At 45.5% G+C, this 12197-nt stretch overlaps 1 protein-coding gene across 1 annotated transcript in view; it reads right to left on the bottom strand.

Annotated features, from left to right (window-relative positions):
• Nucleotides 1–12197, bottom strand: part of NCAPH (non-SMC condensin I complex subunit H) — a 59517-nt gene that overhangs the window by 23660 nt on the left and 23660 nt on the right. Inside the window, exons 4-7 of the mRNA XM_077469538.1 lie at nucleotides 11030–11122; nucleotides 10817–10955; nucleotides 9306–9421; nucleotides 5404–5596 (exon numbers count right to left, since the gene is read on the bottom strand). Coding sequence (XP_077325664.1) covers nucleotides 5404–5596; nucleotides 9306–9421; nucleotides 10817–10955; nucleotides 11030–11122 — 541 coding nt within the window. The remainder of the gene's footprint in view (nucleotides 1–5403; nucleotides 5597–9305; nucleotides 9422–10816; nucleotides 10956–11029; nucleotides 11123–12197) is intronic.

Here is a 12197-nt window from a genome sequence, read left to right as displayed (position 1 = left end):
CTAATTTCTTCATCAATTTAGGCCAATAAGTATTCTGCTGCATATTTTTGGTAAAAAAAATAAATAAATCCCAATAAGCGTATACTGACTGGTTTGCGCAAAAGTGATCACATCTGCAAACTATGGTATATTTGTATTTATTTGATTTTTTCTACTAGTAATTACGGCGATTTTTAGTGGGACTGAAAACATTGCGTTGAACAAATCGCACACCTGACACCTTTTTAGGAACCAGTGACATTATTACAGTGATCAGTGCTAAAAATATGCAGTTACTGTGCTGACAGTGGCAGGGAAGGGATTAACATCAGGGGCGATCAAAGGGTTAAGTGTGTTCCTAGGGGGTACTTGCCAACTGCGTGGGGGATGGTCTGACTGGAGGAAGACAGATTGGTGTTCCTGCTTATGAGAAACACAAGATCTCTATCTACTTCACTGTCAGAACGGAGATCAGCCTTGTTTACATAGGCAGATCGGCGCTCTGTCTCTCTGGGGAACGACCGTGGGTGGCTGAATGGCTCCCCCCCTCTGTCCAATTAGTATGCATGTGCCCCCAGTGTCTATTTTTTAAAATAACAAACATGTTATACATACCTCCACTGTGCAGCTCGTTTTGCACAGAGTGGCCCCAAACCTGCTCTTCTGGGGTCCCTCTGCGGCTGTCTCGGCTTCCTCCCACAGAGCTCCCTCGCATGGTGAGAAGCATCTGCAGACACGCTCCCGTGATACAGCTGGCGGCTATAGCCGTTCGCTGTATCACACGACCCCACCCCCCTGGCGCTCTGCGTCAGTGGATGTGATTGACAGCAGCGCGAGCCAATGGTTGCGCTGCTTTCCATCCATCCACTCCAGCCAATCAGCAGCCAGGCTGAACGGTGGAAAGGACGTCGGAGGATGAGCGCGGGACTTTCGAGGGGTGAGGTAAGTAAAACGGGGGGCTGGGGCAGGAACTGTCAGATGTTTTTTCACCTTAATGCATAGAATGCATTAAGGTGAAAACACATTTACCTTTATAACCCCTTTAAACGAAGGACCACCGCTCCACCCCTTGTTTTTGGAGATATATATATTTTTTTTCTTCTTACCTTTTTTGAAGTACAGAAAGGTGTACTTCCATCCAAGCCTTGCCACAGCAAGGTATGTCATTTCTTCTTCTGCCTTGGCCCCTCCTTGTTCCCCCGGCTGACACACACACACAAGTCCCAGAAGGCGATGGGGCCCTTCAGAAAGTGCCACACGACTCGTGCATGCGCAGTAGGAAACCGGCAGTGGAACCTGAAGGCTCCACTGCCAGTTTCCCTTAGTTGCAATGGCGGCACCTTCACCCCAGCCAATGGACACATTAGCTCTGGGGGGGGGAGGGGGGGGGGTGTATGGCAGACAATGCTGGTTCCCTGGACAGGCAAGTGTCCTTATTAAAAGTCAGCAGTTATGCCGCGTACACACGACCGGACTTTCCATCAGACTAGGTCCAATGGGATCAGTTCGTCGGACAATACGATCGTGTGTGGGCTAGTCCGTTTTTTCGGGGGAAAAAAAAAATTTGAGCAACATAGAAATAAAACAGGTTTCAAGTTTGGTGGGAATGCCCATCGCTAACAGTTTTTTGGTCTCAAGTACGCAACATCCTTCACACTATAAACTGTGCGGCCTCGAATCTAACCCCCCTGGATATCCTTCTTGGGCTGGCGATTCCATCCTGGCCCAAAAAGCTACAAACAATATCCACCCACGTTCTAATTGCTGCAAGATTGGCTATCGCTCTTAGGTGGAAATCTTCTCAACCCCCAGACCTCCGAGAGGTGATATCCATTCTAAACTCCAATTTCGAAATGGAACACATCTTCTCTAAAACACACCTCTCCAAAAATAAATTCCTCAGGGACTGGGAACCTTGGATCAATGACCCAAGGAGCATGCGACTGATTTGATCTCTAGCACCAGATTCGTTCACCATAACAGTCTGTTACGAACTATGCCTACATTGTTCTCCTTACAGTTCCAGCTAGGTATACGTAACTCTTATAATTGTTTTAATCGATGGCTGTATTCTATGTTATATCCAAATATGTTGACCAATAGGCCTTTCAATTGCAGCCATGTCTGAATTGTTGCTATATGTTTTCTATTATTTCAGCAATGTTGTTATCAGTCTAAATACCGATCGATGTAGACAAAACATGATTCTGTAACCTGGCCTTTCTCTTTTGTTCTTTTTACGTGATAAAATGTATTCACACTTTCCTTTCTGTGAAACATGTCTATGCCTCTGTACTGCGAATATTATCAATAAAAATCTAAGTTAAAAAAAAAAAAACAGGTTTCAAATCTTTCCGACGGACTCGGGTCCGGTCGAAAAATCAGTTCGTCTGTATGCTAGTCCAACGGACCAAATACGACGCAAGGACACTATTAAACTTCCTTGTTTAGTCCCGTCATCACGTCAAAACGAACAGACTTTCGAACGGACTTAGTCCGTTTGTGTGTGGCCAAGTCTATTAGTTCGGAAAGTCCATCAGACCTCCGCTGAAAGTCCGTCTGACCTAGTCCGTCGAAAAGTCCACTCGTGTGTATGCGGCATTACAGTATTTGTAGCTGCTGCCTTCTATAAAAAAATAAAAAATTGAGGGTGGAACTCTGCAATTCATTATTTTCCTCTAAATTCTACAAACAATACCTGACAATGAGAAAGAAGTTTGTTGGAAATGTTTGCAAAGTTATAAAAACTACAAAAACCACATGTACATAAGTATTCATAGATTTGCCACGACACTTAAAATTTCACTCATTCCGTTTCCACTGATTATCCTTGAGATGTTTCTACAACTTGATTGGTGTCCACCTGTGATAAATTTAGTTGATTGAACATGATTTGGAAAGGCACATACCTGTCTATATAAAAAGGTCCCACAGTTAACAGTGCATGTCAGAGCACAAACCAAACATGAAGTCCAAGGAATTGTCGGTAGACCTCCAGGACAGGATTGTATTGAGGCGCAGATCTGGGGAAAGGTACAGAAAACTTTCTGCAGCCCTGAAGGCCCCAATGAGCACAGTGGCCTCCATCAACTATAAATGGAAGAAGTTTGGAACAACCTGGCCTTAGTCAGGGAGGTGACCAAGAACCCAATGGTCACTCTGACAGAGCTCCAGCATTTCTCTGTGGAGAGAGGAGAATCTTCCAGAACAACCACAATCTCTGCATCACTCCACCAATCAGGCCTGTATGGTAGAGTGGCCAGACGGGAGTCAGTCCACAGTAAAAAGCACATAACAGCCCACCTGGAGTTTGCCAAAAGGCACCTAAAGGACTCTCAGACCATGAGAAAAAAAATCCTCTGGTCTGATGAAACAAAAGATTGAACTCTTTGGCCTGAATGGCAAGCGTCATGTCTGGAGGAAACCAGGCACCACTCATCACCTGGCTACAGTGAAGCATGGTGGTGGCAGCATCATGCTGTGGGGATGTTTTTCAGCAGCAGCAACTGGGAGACTAGTCAGGATCGAGAGGGTAAGATGAATGTAGGAATGTACATAGACATTCTTGATGAAAACTCCAGGGCCTCAGACGGGGGTGAAGGTTCATCTTCCAACAAGACGACGACCCTAAGCACACAGCCAACAAAGGAGTGGCTACAGGACAACTTTATGAATGTCCTTGAGTGGCCCAGACTTGAACCCGATTAAACATCTCTGGAGAGATCTGAAAATGGCTGTGCACCGACACTGCCCATCCAACCTAATGGAGCTTAAAAAGGTTCTGCAAAGAACAATAGGAGAAACGGTCCAAAAATAGTCGTGCCAAGCTTGTAGCATCATACTCAAAAAGACTTGCGGCTGTAATTGGTGCCAAAAGTGCTTCAACAAAGTATTGAGCAAAGGCTGCGAATACTTATGTACATGGGATTTTATAGTTTTTTAATTTTTTTTTTAAATTTGCAAAGATTTCCAACTTCTTTCATGTTGTCGTTATTATGGGGTATCGTTTGTAGAATTTGGAGTAAAATGAGGAATGTAATCTATTTTGGAATAAGGATGTAACAGAACAAATGTGAAAAAAGCGAAGAGCTGTGAATATTTTCCAGATGCACTTATATGCTTTTTTTTTTTTTTTTTTTTTTATAAAAACCCTTCATACTTACCTCCTCTGTGCAGTTGGTTTTGCACAGAGTGGCCCCAAGCCTCCTTTTCTGTGGTCCCACGGTGGTGCTCATAGCTCCTCCTCTTCTCGATTGCACTGTTGGAGAGCCACTTTCCCTCAGGGCACTCGTGCGTGCTCACGTGTCCTGCTGCTGCATCTATTGACACAAACAGCAGGACTCGGCCCCCTCCCGTCAGTGGATTTGATTAACAGTGGGAGCCAATGGCTGCGCTGCTATTAATCTATCCAATCAGGACCCGAGACACCGACTGGAGCTGGTGTGCTTGTCCCTGTTGCTGGAAAGACTGGGTTCAGGTAAGTAAGAGGGGGTGTGCTGCATCACAGGTGGTTTTACAACCCCTTTAATATATAATAAATGCAATATTTTTCCAGAAAGCCTGCAAAAAGGTCAAGCCTTTTACTGGAGCCTGCAAAGTTGTTCAAATCAAAATGTCAGACTCCTGCAAGCATGCCCTCCAGCTTTCAACCTATAGATCTGTACAGGTTTCCCATTAGAAAGCCAGAGGAAAAGTCAGTGGACTACAAGGGTACTCATTAACGCCCTCATTGTCCACTGAGAAGCACAAGTCCATCTACCATGGTGGAAGATGGGATTGTAGTTCCTTTATTCACCAGATCCCTGTGAATGAATGACACAACTGTGCGTGTGGAGCGCCGTGCCAAATTTAAATAAGACAGCGGCTGCGGGAGGAAAAGAACCTCTGCCCGCTAATCACAGGGGAAGGAGTGAGGGGGGTGAGCAGGCATGAGCTGAATATGTTACACCCTAAATACGGTTGTAACATGTTCCAAAAGGTGAACTTAGCTTTTAAAGTGGAACTTACACTAAAACCCAAGGTCTGCAATGTTATTCAGGGTCCTCATTCCCATGTCAAAAAGTGCATCAAAATGTTAAGTAAATAAATTTATATGAATGCAACTCTGACTATTTTTTCTGCCACTTTTTTTTTTTTTTACTTTAAACTTTAACACAGCATGGTATGAGGGCAAGGGTCCTGAGTAATAACGTGGACCTTGATTTTTAGTGCATTGTATGCATTCATGAAAATACATAAAATATTATTTTAAAGATGTCGGAACTTAGCATGCATTGGCCTAAACATGTTAAAAGGTGAAACTTTAATGATTTGAGGTTAATTTCATTTTATAATTAAGTACATCTCTTAGCTACTTCCCATCCGTCTCTAAGAACATACTTCTCTTTAAGAACAAAAGAATAAACACTGTAAAAAGTAAGCTACCTTTCAGCTCAGTTGTGTCAACAGATGTTGGAGGAGTTGGAGCTTGTTCCTCTTGGATAGTGGACAGTGGTATCACATAATCATCAAAGTGTAGCTCACTGTGATAACTGGAACAGCGCAGAGCAGTTAGGAAGACACCTACTGTACTGCATTCATCAAATGAGGCAGCTGCTTTCTGAAAGAGAGGGTCAATCTGCAGAAACACAAAAAATGTGATAGTCAGTAAATGTGTGCTTGGATGTTTATGCAAGTCTGCAGTCAGACACCCATGTTTTTTTATTCTCATAACATTCATGCAACTCATGTAGTTTCTTTTTAAGTTTTAAAACTTACGATTTTAAAAAGTACTTGAACTCAAGGTTTTAAAGTGCTTGTTACCCCAACACTTCATATTCCTGATATATGCCTGTTGTACAGTGCCGGACTGGCCTACCGGGATATTTCCAGGTAGGCTGCCTGCCCTGGGGCTGCTTCGCAGCTGCACTACTCCTCTCTCCTGCTCTCGTGTATCATAGCGCTGGCTGGCTCTGTGTTCGGCGGCCACGCTGTAACACAGTCCCGCCCCCTAGACTGGCTTGTGTGAGAGAAAATCAGTGTCTCGCCTATCACACAAGCCGGTCCAGGGGGGGCGGGACCATGTTACAGCACGGCCGCCGAACACAGACCCAGCCAGCGCTATGATACACAGTAAGAGATGCCGCCCTGTGTGCCTGGATAGGAGGAAAAGCAGGGCATATAGAGGAGACAAGCCGTCTATATTCCTCCATGCAGCCACTGAATGCTTGCAGGAGGGAGAGGAGAATCAAGCATTCAACGGCTGCATGGAGGAATCTAGAAAGCTCATCTCCTCTATATGCCCTGCTTCTCCTCCTATCCAATCCGACTTTTTACTGCCCCCCCAGTTCTCCTTGTGCTCCCTGCCCTCCTCCCCCACCACACTCTCCAGCCCCCCCCCCCCCAGTTTTCTCAACCCCTGTTCTTTCTGCCCACCCCCCCTACTCCCAGCTCTCCCCATCCTTCTCTAGCCACCATCCCAGTGCTCTCCAGCCCCCCCCCCCCCCCCACAGTGGTCACCAGCCCTGTTTTTTTCTGCCCCCCCCCCCCCGGCGCTCCCAAGCTCCACCCATTACTCTCCAGCCCCCTCAGTGCTCTCTGCCCCCCGTGCTCTCCACCCTTGTTCTTTTTGGCTCCCCCTGCATGCTCTCTCAAGCCCCCCCCCCCCAGCACTCTCCGCACCCCACCCCTGTACTCTCCAACCCTGCCAGTTCTCTCCACCCCCATAGTGCTCTCCAGTCCCCTGTGCTTTCCACCCCTGTTCTTTCTGGCTCCCACTGGTGCTCTCAAACTCCCCCATGCTCTTTGTACCCCCCAGTGCTCTCCAGCCCTGTTTTTCTGCCCCCCAGTACTACTAACAAGCTCCCCCCAGTGATTTTCGCCACCCCACACTCTTGGCCCCCTCCCCCAGTGCTCTAAGCCTCCCATACTCTCCACCCCAGTTCTTTTTGGCCCCCACCATTGCTCTCAAGTTGCCCCCCAGCACTCCCCACCCCTGTGATCTCCACTCCCCCCTGCTCTTTGCCCCCACCCATGTGCTCTCCAACCCCACCAGTACTCTCTGCTCCCCTTTCTCTCCACTTCCCCAGGACCAGAGAACAGGCTGACTGGGGCCGAAAAATGAGGATGGCTGAAGGTGCAGGTGGCCAGGGACCACACCATCTCACAGCAAACAGATCCTCAGTAAGGAGCACGGTCCCCATACAAAACGAGAACAGACCCTGTCTGCTGCTGGGCGTCATGCATATCCTGCTGGCATGCAAGGTACCGCACCGAGCATCAACAACACACCTTCTCACAGACAGGGACTGCAGACTGGGACATGGGGCACAGTGAGACTGCATTCACGGCACAGTAAAGCTGCATTTGATGGGCACAGCGAGGCCCCATTTGATGGGCACAGCGAGGCCACACTGAGCTCTAGTATCATGTCTGCAGTCTCGGACCTTCTCCGGTATTATGTCTGCAGTCTCTGACCATCTCCTGTATCAGGTCTGTAGTCTCTGAGGGAGTCTGGAGAGGAGTCAAGAGTGGGAGCGCCAACCAAGCTGGAGCCATCTGACTGAGCCCTGCACGTGCACCTGAAAGGTCATCAGTGACAGCACCACCAGGCCAGTCTAAAGGGGGGGGGTCAATGATGTAAGGGGGGTAGTGAATACCATAATGGCACCGATATAAAAAGTGCCAAGAAAATACTGCCATCATGCTGTTCCGCTGTTATAATAATGCTGTGGGGCTGGTATGAAATTTTTTCCAGAGCTGGATTTTATTCCCAGTCCAGCCCTGCTGTTGTACCATGTACTTGTACGAGAAAGTCTCCAGTTCTCGGTGTGTTGCTTCCGTTATGTGAAATCCCTGGTGTTCCTGCCAGTCCCTTTGCTTTCCTAATAAAAACAAACCACACCATGGTCAGTTCTCTAGCTTTGCTGGGAATGCAGTGTGCTCTCTTCCAATGAGCAGACTTATCCTGACACACCCCCACTGCACAGCTATTCACTGGTAAGCTCAGTATGCTGCTACTTATCCTCCCCCCAGCTTTTGTGCAGCTGAGAACAGAGGGAATTGTGATCACTTATATATAAAAAAAAAAAGGGGGGGGGGTATTTATATCTATAAACAAAATGTTTTGCCTTTCATTTCTACTTTAAACTGAATAGGTTTTAGAAGGTGATCATTTACTTTAAGTTCACCTTTCCAGAAAATAGCGTATGCAGTCAAAGGCCCACAGTACAGGACAAAAAAAAAAAAAAAAAAAAAAAAACACAACACTATGCGGCTTCGTAAAACGTTAATACGTTTTATTGTCTTACCTGTAAACTATTTGGGCATCCTCAGAAGCCTAACCAAAAAATGCCATGTTAGCAATCACCACATCTGCCCAGTTGCTAGGGCGTGAAAACCATTGGTTTTTCACCCCTATAATGTTGGAAATGATCATCCAACGTTTTTCACATGCTAACAAGGCAAAATGTGGAAATTTCTAACAGTTTCTCTGACAGGCTTCTGGGCCAAAAGGCCTACAGATACAACAATAAAATCAATGAACATTTTACAGGGGACCAATAGGCTAATTTCTTGAAAAGGTGAGCACAGCCTTTAAATATGGGGCTTATATGTCCATCTGCTGGCTGAAAATAGAAATATTTGACAATATATATTTCATATGGCGATTATAAAATGCTTTAGTTTATTAGTCTTCATCATACCCAAAACCACTGTTCTGTCCCTTTAATCCCTTCCAGCAACCCTTTAGGTGGGTGTTGAAGCCAGGAGGTGAAATCTCAATTTTGACCCTCACAGTGGACACGATAGGGAGCGCGTCCCCGTTGGCTCACAATCACAAGGGCTCAGTTCGGTCAGTGTGTTGGGATCAAGCTTTTAGCATGGAACCAAACGACACATCCCCCCCCCCCATGGATACACGAGCCCCAGCTGACCATTAAAACCCACCCGCAGAATACGGCATTATGGAGGCAGGAGGAGGCTAAAGAAAATTTGCTGGCTTATCAAAATGTCTATCCTGGTATTACGAATAATCAAAAGAATAAGCTGGCTGGTGTGGAAAGGCAATTATGCTCATATCCCCAAAACAAAGCCAGGGTATTGTCAAGTGGAGGTGTGGGAGAGACTGGGAATGCTGCCTTTGCTTATGCAAATTCCAACATTTAGAAACCTGGGTTAACATGACTCAGGGTGGCACTGAAGTAACACAAAAACTGTCAGTTTAGACATTTTAGAGAACCTTTCTAAATTAGCTCAAGCATTTACTAGATAATACACGTTGAAACACTGCCTTAAGCCCCCATTCTTTGCCTTTTACATTACAGGGTGCTCCTAGAGATTTTCACCTGATCAACACGGTCTGTTCCTGAGCGAGTGATGTTGTTCAAATTCTGTTCAATCGTATCCACAGAGTGTTGCCTCTTTTTACGTTTCGTATTTTGAGGCTCTGTACTAGAAACACCTTTAAATAGAATATCATCAAGATCAATCCATGCACACTATACATATATAAAACAAAAAGCTTTCTGCAACACATACAGTGGCATATTTATGGGAAGGCGATACCAAGTTTCCTCAGAAAGGAGTGTGTTACACAATTGGGCCCTTTTCCCTCAGGTCCGCCCATCAGTTTTTTTTTTTTTTACGGATCTGAACGGATGATCCATGCAGTTCTATGGAGCGATGGTTGTCAGCCATGACATGTCCGCTGACATCCGATCCGCACAATTCAAACAGATAAAAAAAACTATTTTCCACCCGTCAGGCGGATCTGTTTTCGGCCGATGTCCCATAGCAGAGAGCAGAGATCTGACAGGTCCATCTCTCCACAGTGAGCAGAGACAGACCTGTCATCCGCCAACTCAGCGAGATCAACGGAGCGATCCACGCTGAACAAACTGAGTGCCTATTCTTAAAGCGGAGTCCCGCCCAAAAATGGAACTTCCACTTCAAGCACTCCTTGCCCCCTTACATGCCACATTTGGCATGCATTTTTTTTGTGGGGGGGGGAGTGGGGGCTTCGTTAGAAGAGGGACTTCCTGTCCCACTTCCTCCTTCTGCCCAGGGACCTCCAAGGCGACTCCTCCTTCGTCTTAGGTGGCCCCTCCCACTAGGCGATCTCTTGGGACACGTGACAGGTCCCAGGAAATCGCCTATCCACTCAGGGAGCACAGCGCAACTCGCTCAGAGTGACAATGAAGGCGCCAGCGGAGAGGAGCGACACCCCGTTCGGCCGCATCTCTGGACCGTGGAATAGGTAAGTGTCTGTTTATTAAAAATCAGCAACTACACTTTTTGTAGCAGCTGACTTTTAATAAGCCTGGAACTCCACTTGAACAGTTACTGCAAATTAAAACATAACACAAAAACAAGTGTATTTACAGAATATTTCCTTGTATAAAGGTCGGGGGTCACCCAAAGAAATCTTAGGGAGGAGCTTTACTTCAAGCTCCTCCTCTTCGCCAAGTGCCCCCATGGAAAGCCACTTCCCAAGTCATCATGTCTGCGTCTAATGACACACAGCTCAGCCTCACCCCCCACACGCTCAGCATTTGATTGACAGCAGTGGGAGTCAATGGCTTCCATTGATACCAGTCTGCCCAGGGAGGAGGGAGACAGCAGCGAGAGCCGTTGCTCCCGTGCACATTGCTGGATTGGATTGAGCTCAGGTAGGTAAAGGGGGGGGGCCTGCCAGGAATTTTTCACCTGAATGTATTAAGGTGAAAAACCTAATGGTTTTAGAACCACTTTAATGCATTTTATGATTGATATAAAGTGACAGCAGCAGGAGCCATTGGCCCATTAGTGTTTTTTGAGCGCAGAACATTTCCGATTACACAAAATCAAGAAAACATACCAGCTTCCTGAGCCTCTGCTTGCTCTGGCCCTTGTGATTCCTTTCCAAGACCTCCTAATACCTTGTACACATCTGCATGCACTGCATCTACTCGCACAGCATAGATCTTAGCACTAGCATCTAGTGTCCCAGCAGCAACCTGTAGAAAGAAACTCCATCAATATAAAAATAGCCAACACAAATGCACATAATTGGAGTAAGTGACAAACATACCTTGAAGTTAGTAAGTTCACTTCCTTTCTCCTTCAGAATGTCACTCATGTAGTCAATCAGATGTAGTCCAAATGCATTCTTTGTTGTTATTCTCTTAAAAAGGGAACAAAAAACATTAATTTAATACTGCAGCTGTGGATTCCCTAGTCATAGCAATTGTGCAGGGAAAAAAAAAAGGATTTACATTAAATACCCGCAGGATTGAGTATTTAATTTGTAAATCCATTCTGTGGATAGTCTCTGGGTCATAGTCTCTCAAATTTTAGGCTACACCATAATTAAGACTCTAGTTTAGCAACCTTGTTTGGAATAGATAAAATAGAACCTGATTGGAGGGGGAAATATGACCCAGAGAAAATCCAAGAATGAAACAGAATGGTTTGACAAATGAAATACACTCACTCCTGCGGTTATTAAAGTGGAAGTAAACTCCTCTATCGTTTTCAGCCAAGGAAGCTGCCATATTTGCCTCTGTTTAATCTTCAACTGCTATGGTGCTGCACATGTGATTCGTTATGACACCAGCCATTGGATGGTTTGATAGTTTGGCTGAGAGCACAGCCAATGTGCAGTTAGCATTCCCGTCATGCCTTTTTTTTTTAACTGCTTAAATCGATGGGTTTACTTCCACTTTAATGTAGCTATAAACCTGAATTGCTATTTATCCAATTATTAGACTGTAATTTAATTTATTTGAGCGGTTCCAATTGGATGGACTCCCAATCATCATAGATCGCCACAAGATGGCGCATAGGTTTTCAACTTTCCCGGTTATCTTGTTTCCTCACTTGTGGTTTGTTTTTGGACCACAAGATGGCACAATTTTGTATTAAGTACTAGTTAAGCTCTCCACTAGAGGGCACTCGCATGGTTTACATTTTTTGATCCAATTTTTTTTTATTTTAAATTGACCCAAAGTCCAATTTTCTTTTGAAAAAGAGGAAATTGGCCACATAACACATTGAACATTTTGATTGGGGAATTTTGTTAAATTGCCAAGAAGGATTAAATCGGATTGGAAATCCTGTCTGGGCGGTTTTGTATATTAATGGAAGAGATGTATTGGGTCACATAACCCCTGATGACGTCAGAACATGCTGATGAAATGCTTAGGGTTGCTTGCGAGCGATACGTCACTTCCGCCCTCAGTGATACGCAGTTGAAGCGC

Source organism: Lithobates pipiens, unplaced genomic scaffold (assembly GCF_037356315.1).
Source record: "Lithobates pipiens isolate NorthernLeopardFrog02 unplaced genomic scaffold, aLitPip1_a1.2 Scaffold_8, whole genome shotgun sequence".
Classification (NCBI taxonomy): domain Eukaryota; kingdom Metazoa; phylum Chordata; class Amphibia; order Anura; family Ranidae; genus Lithobates; species Lithobates pipiens.
This window is presented reverse-complemented; position numbering and strand designations above follow the sequence as displayed.